Source organism: Melanerpes formicivorus, unplaced genomic scaffold, assembly GCF_026170545.1.
Source record: "Melanerpes formicivorus ecotype bairdi unplaced genomic scaffold, bMelFor1.0.p_v2 SCAF_41, whole genome shotgun sequence".
NCBI lineage: Eukaryota > Metazoa > Chordata > Aves > Piciformes > Picidae > Melanerpes > Melanerpes formicivorus.
The window spans coordinates 660,325-672,720 of record NW_027142393.1 but is presented as its reverse complement, the minus strand read 5'-3'; the positions used below and the strand labels follow the sequence as shown (position 1 = coordinate 672,720).

The window sequence follows — 12,396 nt, the reverse complement described above, 5'->3', positions numbered from 1 at the left end:
AGTGTAGGATGGTAGAAGAGGAAGAGTATTTCCAGTATCTGAAGGGGGCTACAAGGAAGCTGGGGAAGGAGCTTTTACAAGGGCTTGTAGTAATAGGATGAGGGACAATTCATTTGAGCTGGAAGAGGGGAGATTGAGACTGGAGATTAGGAAGAAATTACTTCTAGTGAGGGTAGTGAGACACAGGAACAGGTTGCCCAGGGGAATTGTGAATGCCCCCTCCCTGGAAGTGCTCAAACCCAGGTTGGATGGGGCCTTGAGCAATCTCATCTAGTGGAAGGTATCCCTGCCCATGTCAGGGGGTTGGATCTAGATGACTTTTAAGGTCCCTTCCAACCCAAACCATTCCATGGTTGTGTGATTTTTATACTGACATACAAATCCAAGAATTTGTATTTAATCTGGAACATGAACAGTTTCATCAAAGCCATCTTTGCTTTTCATTTTTATTCCTTATACTGGAAAAAAAGCCAGAAGGCCAAATGGACACAAAACACACAAACACCTGAAGAAGCAACAAACAACTCCCCAACCCAAACAAACCAGCCCTTGCCCCCTGAAATCCCAGCAACCCCTCAACAGTAAACCCCTGATTCTGTGGAGTCCTTTTCCTTTTCCAAGCTGCTTGTCAGCCTCCTGCTGCTGCCTCTTGCAGTTCAGCAGTGTGTCCCTCTTGCAAACCTGGAGCATCCAAAGCCAGAAGAAAGCTGTGATTTAATTATTAGTCACCGTTTGTTTTGTGCAGTCAAGTCTGCTTTTGAATGTCCTGGGTGAAATCACTCCTTGGAAGATAAAACCTGACCTTTATGGGTGGAAAAAAAAAGAAGAGAGAATAACAGAATTGCTTCCTGCTTTGAGCTTGCCTTTCAGATGAGATGGTTGCCTAATGATTGTGCTCCCTGCCTTTCTCTGGAGACTCCAGCCCGGGGAATCTTTCCCTTATCAGCACCGAGCAATTGCTATGGAGACGCTGGGGCTGCCGGTGGTGTTGAGGACTGCTGGGGATTTATAACCTGCTCATCTTCTGCCTCTTGCATTCCCTGTTTGCTGAATGGGATGACTTTCCATTTCCTTCTCACTTTAGAAACACTTTTTCTGTAGAAAGCCCTGCATGGATCCTTTCTATATGTGTAAGCAAGCCTTATGTAATGTGCTGCCCCTGTTGTTTTGTCTAAATAACACACACCTCCTCCTCCCCTCCCCCTGTCCTGCTTTCCTCACCCAGCAATACATCCAATTCATTTCAAATACTATTGATTTCTTGCCTGACCTTCTGCAAGTGCTTTTGTTTGGAAAGAGATTCAGTCAAGGGAGGCTCTTTGCAAATGAAAGCTTGGCAGAAATTGTAGCTGGAATATGAAGTGCAGGATGGATGTGCATAAATATTCCACTGGTGTAGCTTATTCCATACATTTACAGAAGGAGATGCAACAGAAAACTGTAGCTGGGAATGGGTGTGCCCAGCTCTCCCTGCAGCAGGGTTTCAGCAGCCCTGTCTCCAAGTGCAAAATGTGCTCATGTGTTTTACAGGTTGTTCTTCTCCAGGGAATGAAAATCTATACAGATTCATTTGGGGAGGCTCCTGGTGGATTCTCCTGAGCAGCACTGCCCCTGTGGGCGAGGTCCCACAGCCTCACTGAGCCCACCTTTCCCAGTCTGCCCCAGTGAAACACAGCAACAAAGAATCAGTTCACATTCTTCTCCAGTAATATAGAACATCATCAAGCCATCAGTGAGAGGGCAAAAAGTGTTCTGAGGGAAGCAGTTTTAGAGAGCTTGTGGTGCTTGATTTCACATTACCCTTTTTCATGCTTTAAGCTTGAAAAAAATCCCCTTCTCTGTTAGTTGGTTGTGCTTTTCCAAGCCCTGTTTTGTTTTGCTTTGGGCCCTGAACTAACCTTTTTGGGGTTTGAGGTGTTTATCCTCTTACCTTGTCTTCCTGCCAGTAAGATAAAATTGTGTCTATGCTGTTTTGGCAAGAGGAATGCTTCATAGGCCTTTAGGGGTCTAAAATATTGTAGCTCTTCATAGAAACCTCGAGTGCTGCATCTGCTTTTGGTGTCCCTAGCATAGGAAGGACATGGAAGTGTTGGAGTGAGTCCAGAGGAGGGCCACAAAGATGATCCAAGGGCTACAGCACCTCTACTATAAAGATAGTAGGCTGAGGGAGCTAGGATTCTTCAGCCTGGAGAGGAAAAGACTCCAGGGGGACATTAGAGCTGCCTTCCAATACCTGAAGGGATCCTATAGGAAGGCTGCAGAGGGACTCATGAAAAGTCTCTCTCCAGGGGGTACCTTTCCCTCCAGGGCAAGGGGGAATGGTTTGAAGCTGAGGGAGAGAAGGGTTAGACTGGATCTTAGGAAGAAATTAATTGGTATAAGGGTGGTTGGACTCTGGAACAGGCTGCCCAGGGAGGTTGTGAGTGCCTCCTCCCTGGGGGTTTTCAAGGCCAGGATGAGTGAGGCCTTGAACAGCCTGGGCTAGTAGGAGGTGTCCCTGCCCATGCTGGGGGTGTTGGAAAAAGACTAAACCTGTTTTTGGAGAAGGGTTGGGTGTAACCTGCCCACAGTTCAAGCCACACATGCAGCATCCAGCAGCTCACAGAATCCCTCAGCAGACTCTAATGAGAGCAGATTCAATTTCTGGCATGGATGCCTTGCCTGTCCCTCTTCACTGAGCTGCAGCAGGCTTGTAATTGCCATGCACCACCATTACATGAGACAATATTCCTCTGAGAAGAGGGTGGGGAAAGGAAATGTGTAGGGAGAACATCCTGACTGGTATGCAAAGGCAGCATCTGCACATTGGTGTGTGTGCTTTCATTTGAGTTGTGAGAAAGCAGGAGGTGAAGATCATTTGAGATGCAGCTGTCCTGCTTCTTGTCCTGATGCTCTTGCAGTTCATAGTGGGGGAGGGAGCATTGATAAGGCAGTTGGAGCACTGGAGAGTCAGAGACATGGAATTGTCAGGTCAAAAATCAGGGTTTTTTTCCTCCTTATTTACACTTCTGTTAATCCATGGAACTAATCCCATCTACAGAGGGCTTGAGTGAAAGGGAAGCCAGGAGTTGAGGGCTTTTAATGACAGCCATTCGAGCTGCTGCTGCGTTGCTAACCGTGGAGGTCATCTTTCTGAGGAGGATGGTCGTCCTGCCACACCTACTTCTACCTCTCATTTGTATATGTGATGTTGCCTGCCCTGTACAGCTGCATACAGCCGCCCTTTGCTTTGCTGGGGGCCTCTCAGCAACCCTGAAGGGCCATCCCTTGGACAAGCTTCTCTCTCAGGCAGTAATGACCTTTGATTGTGTGTCTGCAGGAGAAGCTGTGCCTGAAGACGAACAGATCAGCGCCAAGGAGCAGAAGACCCTGGAGCCTTGTGATAACACCCCCATCATTGACAACATCACACCAGTTGTTGCCAGCATCTCCACAGAGGAGAAGCAGAAATACGATGAGGAGATTGCCAGTCTCTACAGACAGCTGGATGACAAGGTGTGGACATGTGGTTTGACTCCACTCACTGGGGACAGAGGGAAAACTAAGCCAAAATGGGGTGGGGTAGGGTGGGGTGGGTGTGTTTCTCAATTTCTCCAGCACTGTCATAGAATCATACAGTCAATAAAGTTGGAAAAGACCTCAGAGATCATCAAGTCCAACCTATCACCCAGCACCTCCTCACAACTAAACCATGGCTTCAAGTGCCGCATCCAGTCCCTTTCTGAACACCTCCAGGGATGGGGACTCCACCACCTCCCTAGGCAGCACATTCCAATGGCCAATCTCTCTTGCTGGGAAGAATTTCTTCATAACATCCAGCCTAAACCTCCCCTGGCACAGCTTGAGACTGTGTCCTCCTGTTCTGGTGCTGGATGCCTGGGAGAAGAGGCCAACCCCCACCTGGCTACAACCTCCCTTCAGGGAGTTGTAGGCAGCAAGAAGGTCTCCCCTGAGCCTCCTCTTCTCCAGGCTAAGCAACCCCAGCTCCCTCAGCCTCTCCTCACAGGGCTGTGCTCCAGACCTCTTCCCAGCCTCATTGCCCTTCTCTGGACACCTTCCAGCAACTCAACATCTTTCCTAAACTGAGGAGCCCAGAACTGGACACAGGACTCAAGGTGTGGCCTAACCAGTGCTGAGCACAGGGCAGGATGACTTCCCTGCTCCTGCTGGCCACACTAATCCTGATGCAGGCCAGGATGCCATTGGCTTTCTTGGCCACCTGAGCACAGTACTGGCACCTGCTCAGCTTACTATCAACCAGCACCCCCAGGTCCCTCTCTACCTGGCTGCTCTCAGCCACTCTGACCCCAGCCTGTAGCACTGCCTGGGGTTGTTGTGGCCAATGTGCAGAGCCTGGCACTTGGATGTGTTCAATCTCCTGCCCTTGGACTCTGCCCATCTGTCCAGCCTGATTTTTGTGAAACCCCTCACCAAACTGTGACATTATCTTGGAGTCACAAGAAAAAAGGGGGAAAAATAGAGACCCTAGTTTGATATTTTTAATATGTTTACTATATATTAGACTTTAAAGGAAAATATGTAACCATCCTTTGAGTCTCTGTAGTTGGTGTTACTTTAGCTGTGAACACTGCCTGCAGTGCAGGTGGCTGCTTTATTTATTTATTTGCACAGCTTGAAACACATCATTGGCACTTAAAGCTATCAGCAATACATTTACCCAGAACTTACCATTAATAGCTTCAGCTTGTGTGAAGGGAAGAAGTGGGGGGGAGGAAAAAAACCAAAGGCACATTAAACCCATTGACCATTATGGGTGAGAGCAGCTGGTATTTAAGAGCTGTATTTGCTATCAGAAATCAATCTATTGGCCTGCTTGTCAGTGAAACACAGAGTATCTATTGACTCTCTTAGGGCAAAAAAGCAGTTGTTTATCTCTGGTGAGACCCTTTGGAGAAGGATATGCATCTCCAGAACAGAGATGTCCCCATCCCTGGAGGCATTTCAGAGCTGTGCAGTAGAATTGAATAGAACAGAATTAACCAGGTTGGAAAAGACTTTTGAGATCATCAAGTCCAACCTATCACCCAGCACTATCTAATCAACTCAACCATGGCACCAAGTGCCTCAGCCAGGCTCTTCCTAAACACCTCCAGGGATGGGGACTCCACCACCTCCCTGGGCAGCACATCCCAATGGCCAATCTCTCTTTCGGGGAAGAATTTCTTCCTCACCTCCAGCCTGAACCTCCCCTGGCACAGCTTGAGGCTGTGTCCTCTTGTTCTGGTGCTGCTTGCCTGGGGGAAAACACCAACCCCCACCTGGCTACAACCTCCCTCAGGGAGTTGTAGGCAGCAAGAAGGTCTCCCCTGAGCCTCCTCTTCTCCAGGCTAAGCAACCCCAGCTCCCTCAGCCTCTCCTCACAGGGCTGTGCTCCAGACCCCTCCCCAGCCTTGTTGCCCTTCTCTGGACACATTCAAGAGTCTCAATGTCCTTCTTAAATTGAGGGGCCCAGAACTGGACACAGGACTCAAGGTGTGGCCTAACCAGTGCTGAGCACAGGGCAGAATGACCTCCCTGCTCCTGCTGGCCACACTGTTCCTGCTGCAGGCCAGGATGCCATTGGCCTTCTTGGCCACCTGGGCACACTGCTGGCTCCTGTTCAGCCTGCTATCAAGCAGTACCCCCCGGTCCCTGTGTAGCTGTAGTGCTTAGGGATGTGGGTTAGTCAAGAACTTGTCAGAGTGAGGCTGATGATTTGCCTTGATGATCTTAAAGGTCTTTTCCAGTCTAGGCAACTCTGTCATTCTGTGAGAGGGACTTGGTCAGGGGCTGTTCTTTGTGGGCCTCCTGTGGTGTTTTGGAGGAAGGATTCACACTGTGGAGTCTTTCATTGTTTCTCTTTATTTGAGTTCCTACACATGAGGATGCTGACACATGAGGATGCTGTCAACAAAGAAGTTGAAGTGTCAGTACAGCTGGATGCCTGGCTGTGCATTCCCCAGCAGTATTTTCTTCAAGAGCTCTGGTGGAGCAGGGAAACAAGCATTCTGCAGTGGAGGGGTGCAAGTTCTGTGTGGTGGTTTGAGCTTCCCCTTTTATCCAGGCAGCTCAGAGCTAGCTGTAAAGTGTAGCTGTTATAAATCTGTCTCTAGGGATCTCTCTTCAGCTGAAATTTGGGACAGAGTAAGAGAAGGGGGAGTAGGGGGCATGCATTTGTACTCCTGCAACTGACCAGGTGGAACTCTGACCACATCAGTGTCTTGTTTACCACCAGGGACACCTCTGCTTAGACAAATGCTAGAAACAACTGCATTTATGCATTGCTCCTACTGCTCTGAGTTTCTCTCATTCTGTACCACTCAAATGTGCAGCTGTGGCATTATTCTTCCTCCTTTTCTAGAAAGAGGAAATAAAAGTGACCAAATGAGAACTCTGAAAGAGAAACTCAAACTCTCCCAACCCTATTTCATTGCAGGATGATGAGATCAACCAGCAGAGCCAGTTGGCAGAGAAACTGAAGCAACAAATGTTGGATCAAGAGGAGGTAAGAAAAATGCTCCTTGTGCAGTGCTTCTGTTGCAGCTATTGTTGCTCACATTATCTGGCTAAAGTTCAGTAGGGAAGGGGAGCCTGTGTGTCAGCTAAGCTTAAACTTCAAATGTCATAACATCCTCAGAGCAGCACTAAGCCTTGATAACTCCTTACAACAGCACAGCATCCTGCTGGGAAGGGATGCTGGAGGCACCAAGGTAGGAGCCTGGCCAGTATTTTTCACTTGCAACCCATTTTTCACCATGTCTGTGAGCCTTCAAGGTGTCCAGACACTGTGGACTGCATGTAGCTACAGATTTCCTAGTCTGACAGCATAAAAATTGGTAATAAATGCCTGCTCTTCATTATTTTGACAATCAGAGACAGTAGTGAGAAAAAAGGGTGAGGGTGGAAAGCTGATCATTGGTGCTGCCACAGATTTGCTTTGAAATCTTGGATTGCTCACTTCAAACATGGCATTTCATTTCTTTATTCTGCCCATCAGCTGAATGTTTGCTGGCTTTAAGATGGGAAATGTGAGAATAGAATAGCATAGAATAGCATAGAATAGAAAAGAATAGAATAGAATTAACCAGGTTGGAAGAGACCTTTGAGATCATTGAGTCCAACCTATCACCCAAAACTATCTAATCAACTAAACCATGGCACCAAGCACCCCATCAAGTCTCTTTCTAAACAGCTCCAGTGATGGTGACTCCACCACCTCCCTGGGCAGCACATTCCAATGGCCAATCTCTCTTTCTATGAAGAACTTCTTCCTCACCTCCAGCCTAAACCTCCCCTGGCACAGCTTGAGACTGTGTCCTCTTGTTCTGGTGCTGCTTGCCTGGGAGAAGAGACCAACCTCTGCCTGTCTACAACTTCCCTTCAGGGAGTTGTAGAGAGCAAGAAGGTCTCCCCTGAGCCTCCTCTTCTCCAGGCTAAGCAACCCCAGCTCCCTCAGCCTCTCCTCACAGGGCTGTGCTCCAGACCCCTCCCCAGCTTTGTTGCCCTTCTCTGGACTCGTTCCAGCAACTCAACATCTTTCCTAAACTGAGGAGCCCAGAACTGGACTCAGGACTCAAGGTGTGGCCTAACCAGTGCTGAGTACAAGGCAGAATGACCTCCCTGCTCCTGCTGGCCACACTGTTCCTGATGCAAGCCAGGATACCATTGGCCTTCTTGGCCACCTGGGCACTCTGCTGGCTCAAACTTACAGTCAGGTCATTTTCCACTTGTTTATGAGAGGTTTTGAAGGTGCAGTGTCTGGCAGTAGCACCAAATCACCAAGCTGCTGTTGTAGTTCTTAGAAGATGGTTTTATGCTGGTTTGCAAACAGTGGGAATTGCAGAAGGACCATTCAGAGCAAGAGCAGAGTCGTGGTGGGGGAGCTCACCCATCATCAGTGTTCCAAATCACTGCTGTGTCTCTCTTTGTCTGTAGCACTGCTGTGATTTCTGGGAGTGTGCCTCTCCCAGCTGCCCAAACCACTTCAGCTGGAGCTCAGCATTATGCTGGCTGCTTTTTTTTGCTCTGAAACCTCTCCTACAACTGAAAAATTATTCTGTCCATGTCTCAATCTTTATCCAAGCTCTCAGAGGGTTTAGCTCCTTAAGGTTTAGCTCCTTAGCAGGGAGAGAACAAAGTATAAAGATGTCTGTTACTCATCACCCACGACTTACCTGCTGCCTTCGGGGACTTACCTCACTGCAGGAATAAGCAGCTTTATTTTACTCCATGATTAAGGTCTCTCTTCACCTGCCACCATTTGCTTTTGATTCCTCTGTATTGTGTGCTAACCATGTGTGTGTGGCTTCACAAAAGGAGCAGAAGCTGGGCCCCTGAATTTAAGAAGGGCATTGAGACACTTGAATGTGTCCAGAGAAGGGCAATGAGGCTGGGGAGAGGCCTTGAGCACAGCCCTGTGAGGAGAGGCTGAGGGAGCTGGGGTTGCTTAGCCTGGAGAAGAGGAGGCTCAGGGGAGACCTCATTGCCCTCTACAACTACCTGAAGGGTGGTTGTAGCCAGGAGGGAGTTGGTCTTTTCTCTCAAGCATCCAGCACCAGAACAAGAGGACACAATCTCAAGCTGTGGCAGGGGAAGTTTAGGCTCAAATTGAGGAGAAAGTTCTTCACCGAGCGAGTCGTTCGCCATTGGAATGTGCTGCCCAGGGAGGTGGTGGAGTCCCCATCCCTGGAGGAGTTCAAGAGGGGATTGGATGTGGCACTTGGTGCCATGGTTTAGTCATGAGGTCTGTGGTGACAGGTTGGACTTGATCTTGGAGGTCTCTTCCCACCTTGGTGATTCTGTGAAGCTGATCCCCCCTCAGAACCATTCATTTCAGCCACTTGCCTCACCCAGCTTTCTCACACCGGGGTGCCCGAGAAGTCTTTATTTCCCCCCCTCATGTTTTCCTTTCCTCATGCTTTCCTTTCCTTGTGTTTGATATTTGCCCTGCTCTATTCCCCACCCTCTTTGTGTTCCATAATCCATATCATGTCTGGAAGATGAATCAAGTTTTCAGTGTCCTCTAATCCCAACCACCCCTTGGGTTTTTTTTGCACATTATAATTTAGCTCTGCTGGCTGACTGAAGCCTCTGCAGCTGGTGTTGCTTGTTCAGGAGGTTCAGCTGGCTCATCCTAGAAGCTTGGACACCTCTGAAAGTGATAATTTTGGTTTCTCCTTTAAGGGAATTGAATTAATTTTTCAGGGTTTTGTGTTCCTCATGCAAGCCTCACCTGCGCTGCGGGAGCCATGTACCTGCTCTGTCTTGGAGCTCTGATTAACTCCCTGATCTATTAGCTGCAGAGCAGCTGCCTCACTCTGCTTCCCCCTAATTAACCACAGTGCTTTTTTCTGCTTGATTAAGCTAGCAGGTTAATTATAAACCCGAGGCCTGCTGCAGATGGCACTGTGCTCATATTGGTATCTTCTGGTTCCTTTTCAGGTTTCTTAGGGGGTTCTTCTTGGGGGGGAGATTCTGACTCTTCCACCCTGAGAACAGATCCATCCTTGACAGGCTGGAGAGGTGGGCACAAGCCAACCTCATGAAGTTCAATAAGAGCAAGTGCAGGGTCCTGCAGCTGGGTCGAGGCAATCCCAGGCACAAATCCAGGCTGGGCAGGGACTGGCTGGAAAGCAGCCCTGAGGAGAGAGACTTGGGGGTGCTGGTGGAGGAGAAGCTCACCAGGAGCTCTCAGTGTGCACTTGCAGCCCGCAAAGCCAATCAGATCCTGGGCTGCATCAGGAGAAGTGTGGCCAGCAGGGCAAGGGAGGTGATCCTCCCCCTCTGCTCAGCCCTGGTGAGACCCCACCTGGAGTACTGCCTCCAGTTCTGGAGCCCCTATGACAAGAGGGATCTGGAGGTGCTGGAAGGTGTCCAGAGAAGGGCCACAAGGATGAGCAGAGGGCTGGAGCACCTCTCCTATGAGGACAGACTGAAGGAGTTGGGGCTGTTCAGTCTGGAGAAGAGAAGGCTCCCAGGTGACCTCATTGTGGCCTTCCAGTATCTGAAGGGGGCTACAGGAAGGCTGGGGAGGGACTGCTCAGGATCTCAGGTAGTGATAGGACTAGGGGGAATGGAATGAAGCTGGAGGTGGGGAGATTCAGGCTGGAGGTGAGGAGGAAGTTCTTCCCCATGAGAGTGGTGAAGCCCTGGAATGAGTTGTCCGGGGAGGTGGTTGAGGCCCTGTCCCTGGAGGTGTTTAAGCCCAGGCTGGATGAGGCTCTGGGCAGCCTGATGTAGTGTGGGGTGTCCCTGCCCATGGCAGGGGGGTTGGAACTAGGTGATCCTTTTGGTCCCTTCCAACCCTGACTGATACTATGATACTACTATGCTACTATCCTCTCCTTCCCTTTGTTGCCAGCTGATGGCTGTAATGCTTTATTAACAGCCTTTTTAAACCTTGGTGTGTTTTTCCACGTGCTATCCACAAGGACCTTCTGGGGAGCTGTGTTTATGCTCTAGGTGATATCTAACACTTCCCTTTTTCTGGAAGTCACAGTAATATTCACACAGAACATCTCTTAAGTAAATGTAAATAATAGTTCCATCTGTGTTTAGCTGAAAGATTATTTGAAGCTCTCTTGTTGTTTAAATATTTACATGCCATCTGGCTTTGGCATTTCAGTGAGGTTTGCAGTAACGTGAGTGCACTTCTGAGGCTGCAGCATCACCAGTGAGAGAAATTTCCCTTGCATCTGAATCCTCCCTCCACCACTTTGGGCACTTGCCAGTGTCTGTAGCTGCCTGCTTGGTTTTCTGTCTTCCATTAGCACTCCCAGCCAAAAAAACCCAATGTCTTCTCTGACATTCTCCCTTTAGGTGATCTGTTGTAGAGAGCTGTTTCTGTTTCTACTTGGAGGTCTCACGCTCAACTTCCTCATGGCCTGGTGGGCAGAGGTGGGACAGGTCAGGGGAAGTTCATTCAGCACTCTTGAGTAGCACAGATTGTGTTGGACTGCCCAGGATAGTACCATTCCAGGAATCCATAGGTGAGAAGCCTTGGAAAGAAATGAGTTGCTTGCATCAGTGAACAAACTTTGCTCTTAGAATGAGCAGCTTGTATCTCATGGACTGGCAGAGGGGTTGGAACTGGCTGATCCTTGAGGTCCCTTCCTACCCTCACAGTTCTATGATTCTGCTGTTCTGTGTTGTATGGGGTTATGTAATGGCAGGTCCTGATTTGGTTCTTATTATTAAAAGTGATACATTAGAATCATGGAATTGTTAAGGTTGGAAGAGACCTCAAGGATCATCCAATTCCAACCCCCCTGCCATGGCCAGGGACACCTCACACTACAACAGGTTGCTCACAGCCACATCCAGCCTGGCTGCAAACACCTCCAGGGATGAGGCTTCCACCACCTCCCTGGGCAACCTGTGCCAGGCTCTCACCACCCTCATGGGGAACAACTTCTTCCTCACATCCAATCTCAATCTACCCATTGCTAGTTTTGTTCCATTCCCCCCACTCCTATCACTCCCTGACACCCTCAAAAGTCCCTCCCCAGCTTTCTTGTAGGCCCCCTTCAGATACTGGAAGGCCACAATGAGGTCACCTCGGAGCCTTCTCTTCTCCAGACTGAACAGCCCCAACTCCCTCAGTCTGTCCTCAGAGCAGAGCAGCTCCAGCCCTCTGCTCATCCTCATGGCCCTTCTCTGGACACCTTCCAGCACCTCCAGATCCCTCTTGTAATAGGGGCTCCAGAACTGGACACAGTTCTCCAGGTGTGGTCTCAGCAGAGCAGAGGGAGAGAAGGGAAGCAGGAAACATTAGGTGCCACCTTTTCTTTATGTTCAAACCCTTCTCCAGTGTATGACTGGTTTTGAGTCTGGATTACTAAGAAGCCAATAGCTGAATTTTTAAGACTTTTAACCTCTGAATCAAGGTGGGGTGGGGCCAGAGGAAGGGCGAGGACCACACAACTGAGCTGCAATCAACTCTGCCACTGAACTTTGTCTCTCAGTAAGCATGTAAAGAACAAATCAGAAATGCCCACCTGCACGTGTGAAGTCCTCTATCTTCTCTAGTTGATGTTCTGCCTCAGCAAATAGGAGCAGCTAATCTGTCTTCAGCAGGCTCCTCATGGGTTTGCTTATCAAAATGTTTCTCTAATGCCACAAGACCTTTGAGGCTGCCTCAGAGAGGCCTTTTGCTTGCTTCAATTCAAAGCTGCAAGGCTGTGCTTAAACATTTGACTTTGTGGCGTTTTCTGGTCCTAGCTGTGGTGCTGGGCTGAGGGCAGAACATATATTTGGAGCTGTGATAGTGTTTAAAGTAAGTTTCTCTGCCTCAGCTTTGTGTTGTAATAGGATTTGATTGCAGATTTTTTCATCTCATTGAAGTTCAGAGCCTTCTTTGCTCCCTTCAAATGCATTTATGCTGAAGCTGATGCTGTT

The 12,396-nt window shown here is 48.9% G+C and overlaps 1 protein-coding gene across 1 annotated transcript in view; it reads left to right on the top strand.

Moving 5' to 3' along the window:
• KIF5C (kinesin family member 5C) overlaps positions 1-12,396 on the top strand; it is a 114,999-nt gene that overhangs the window by 68,507 nt on the left and 34,096 nt on the right. The window contains exons 12-13 of the mRNA XM_068158683.1: positions 3,320-3,495; positions 6,437-6,505. Coding sequence (XP_068014784.1) covers positions 3,320-3,495; positions 6,437-6,505 — 245 coding nt within the window. The remainder of the gene's footprint in view (positions 1-3,319; positions 3,496-6,436; positions 6,506-12,396) is intronic.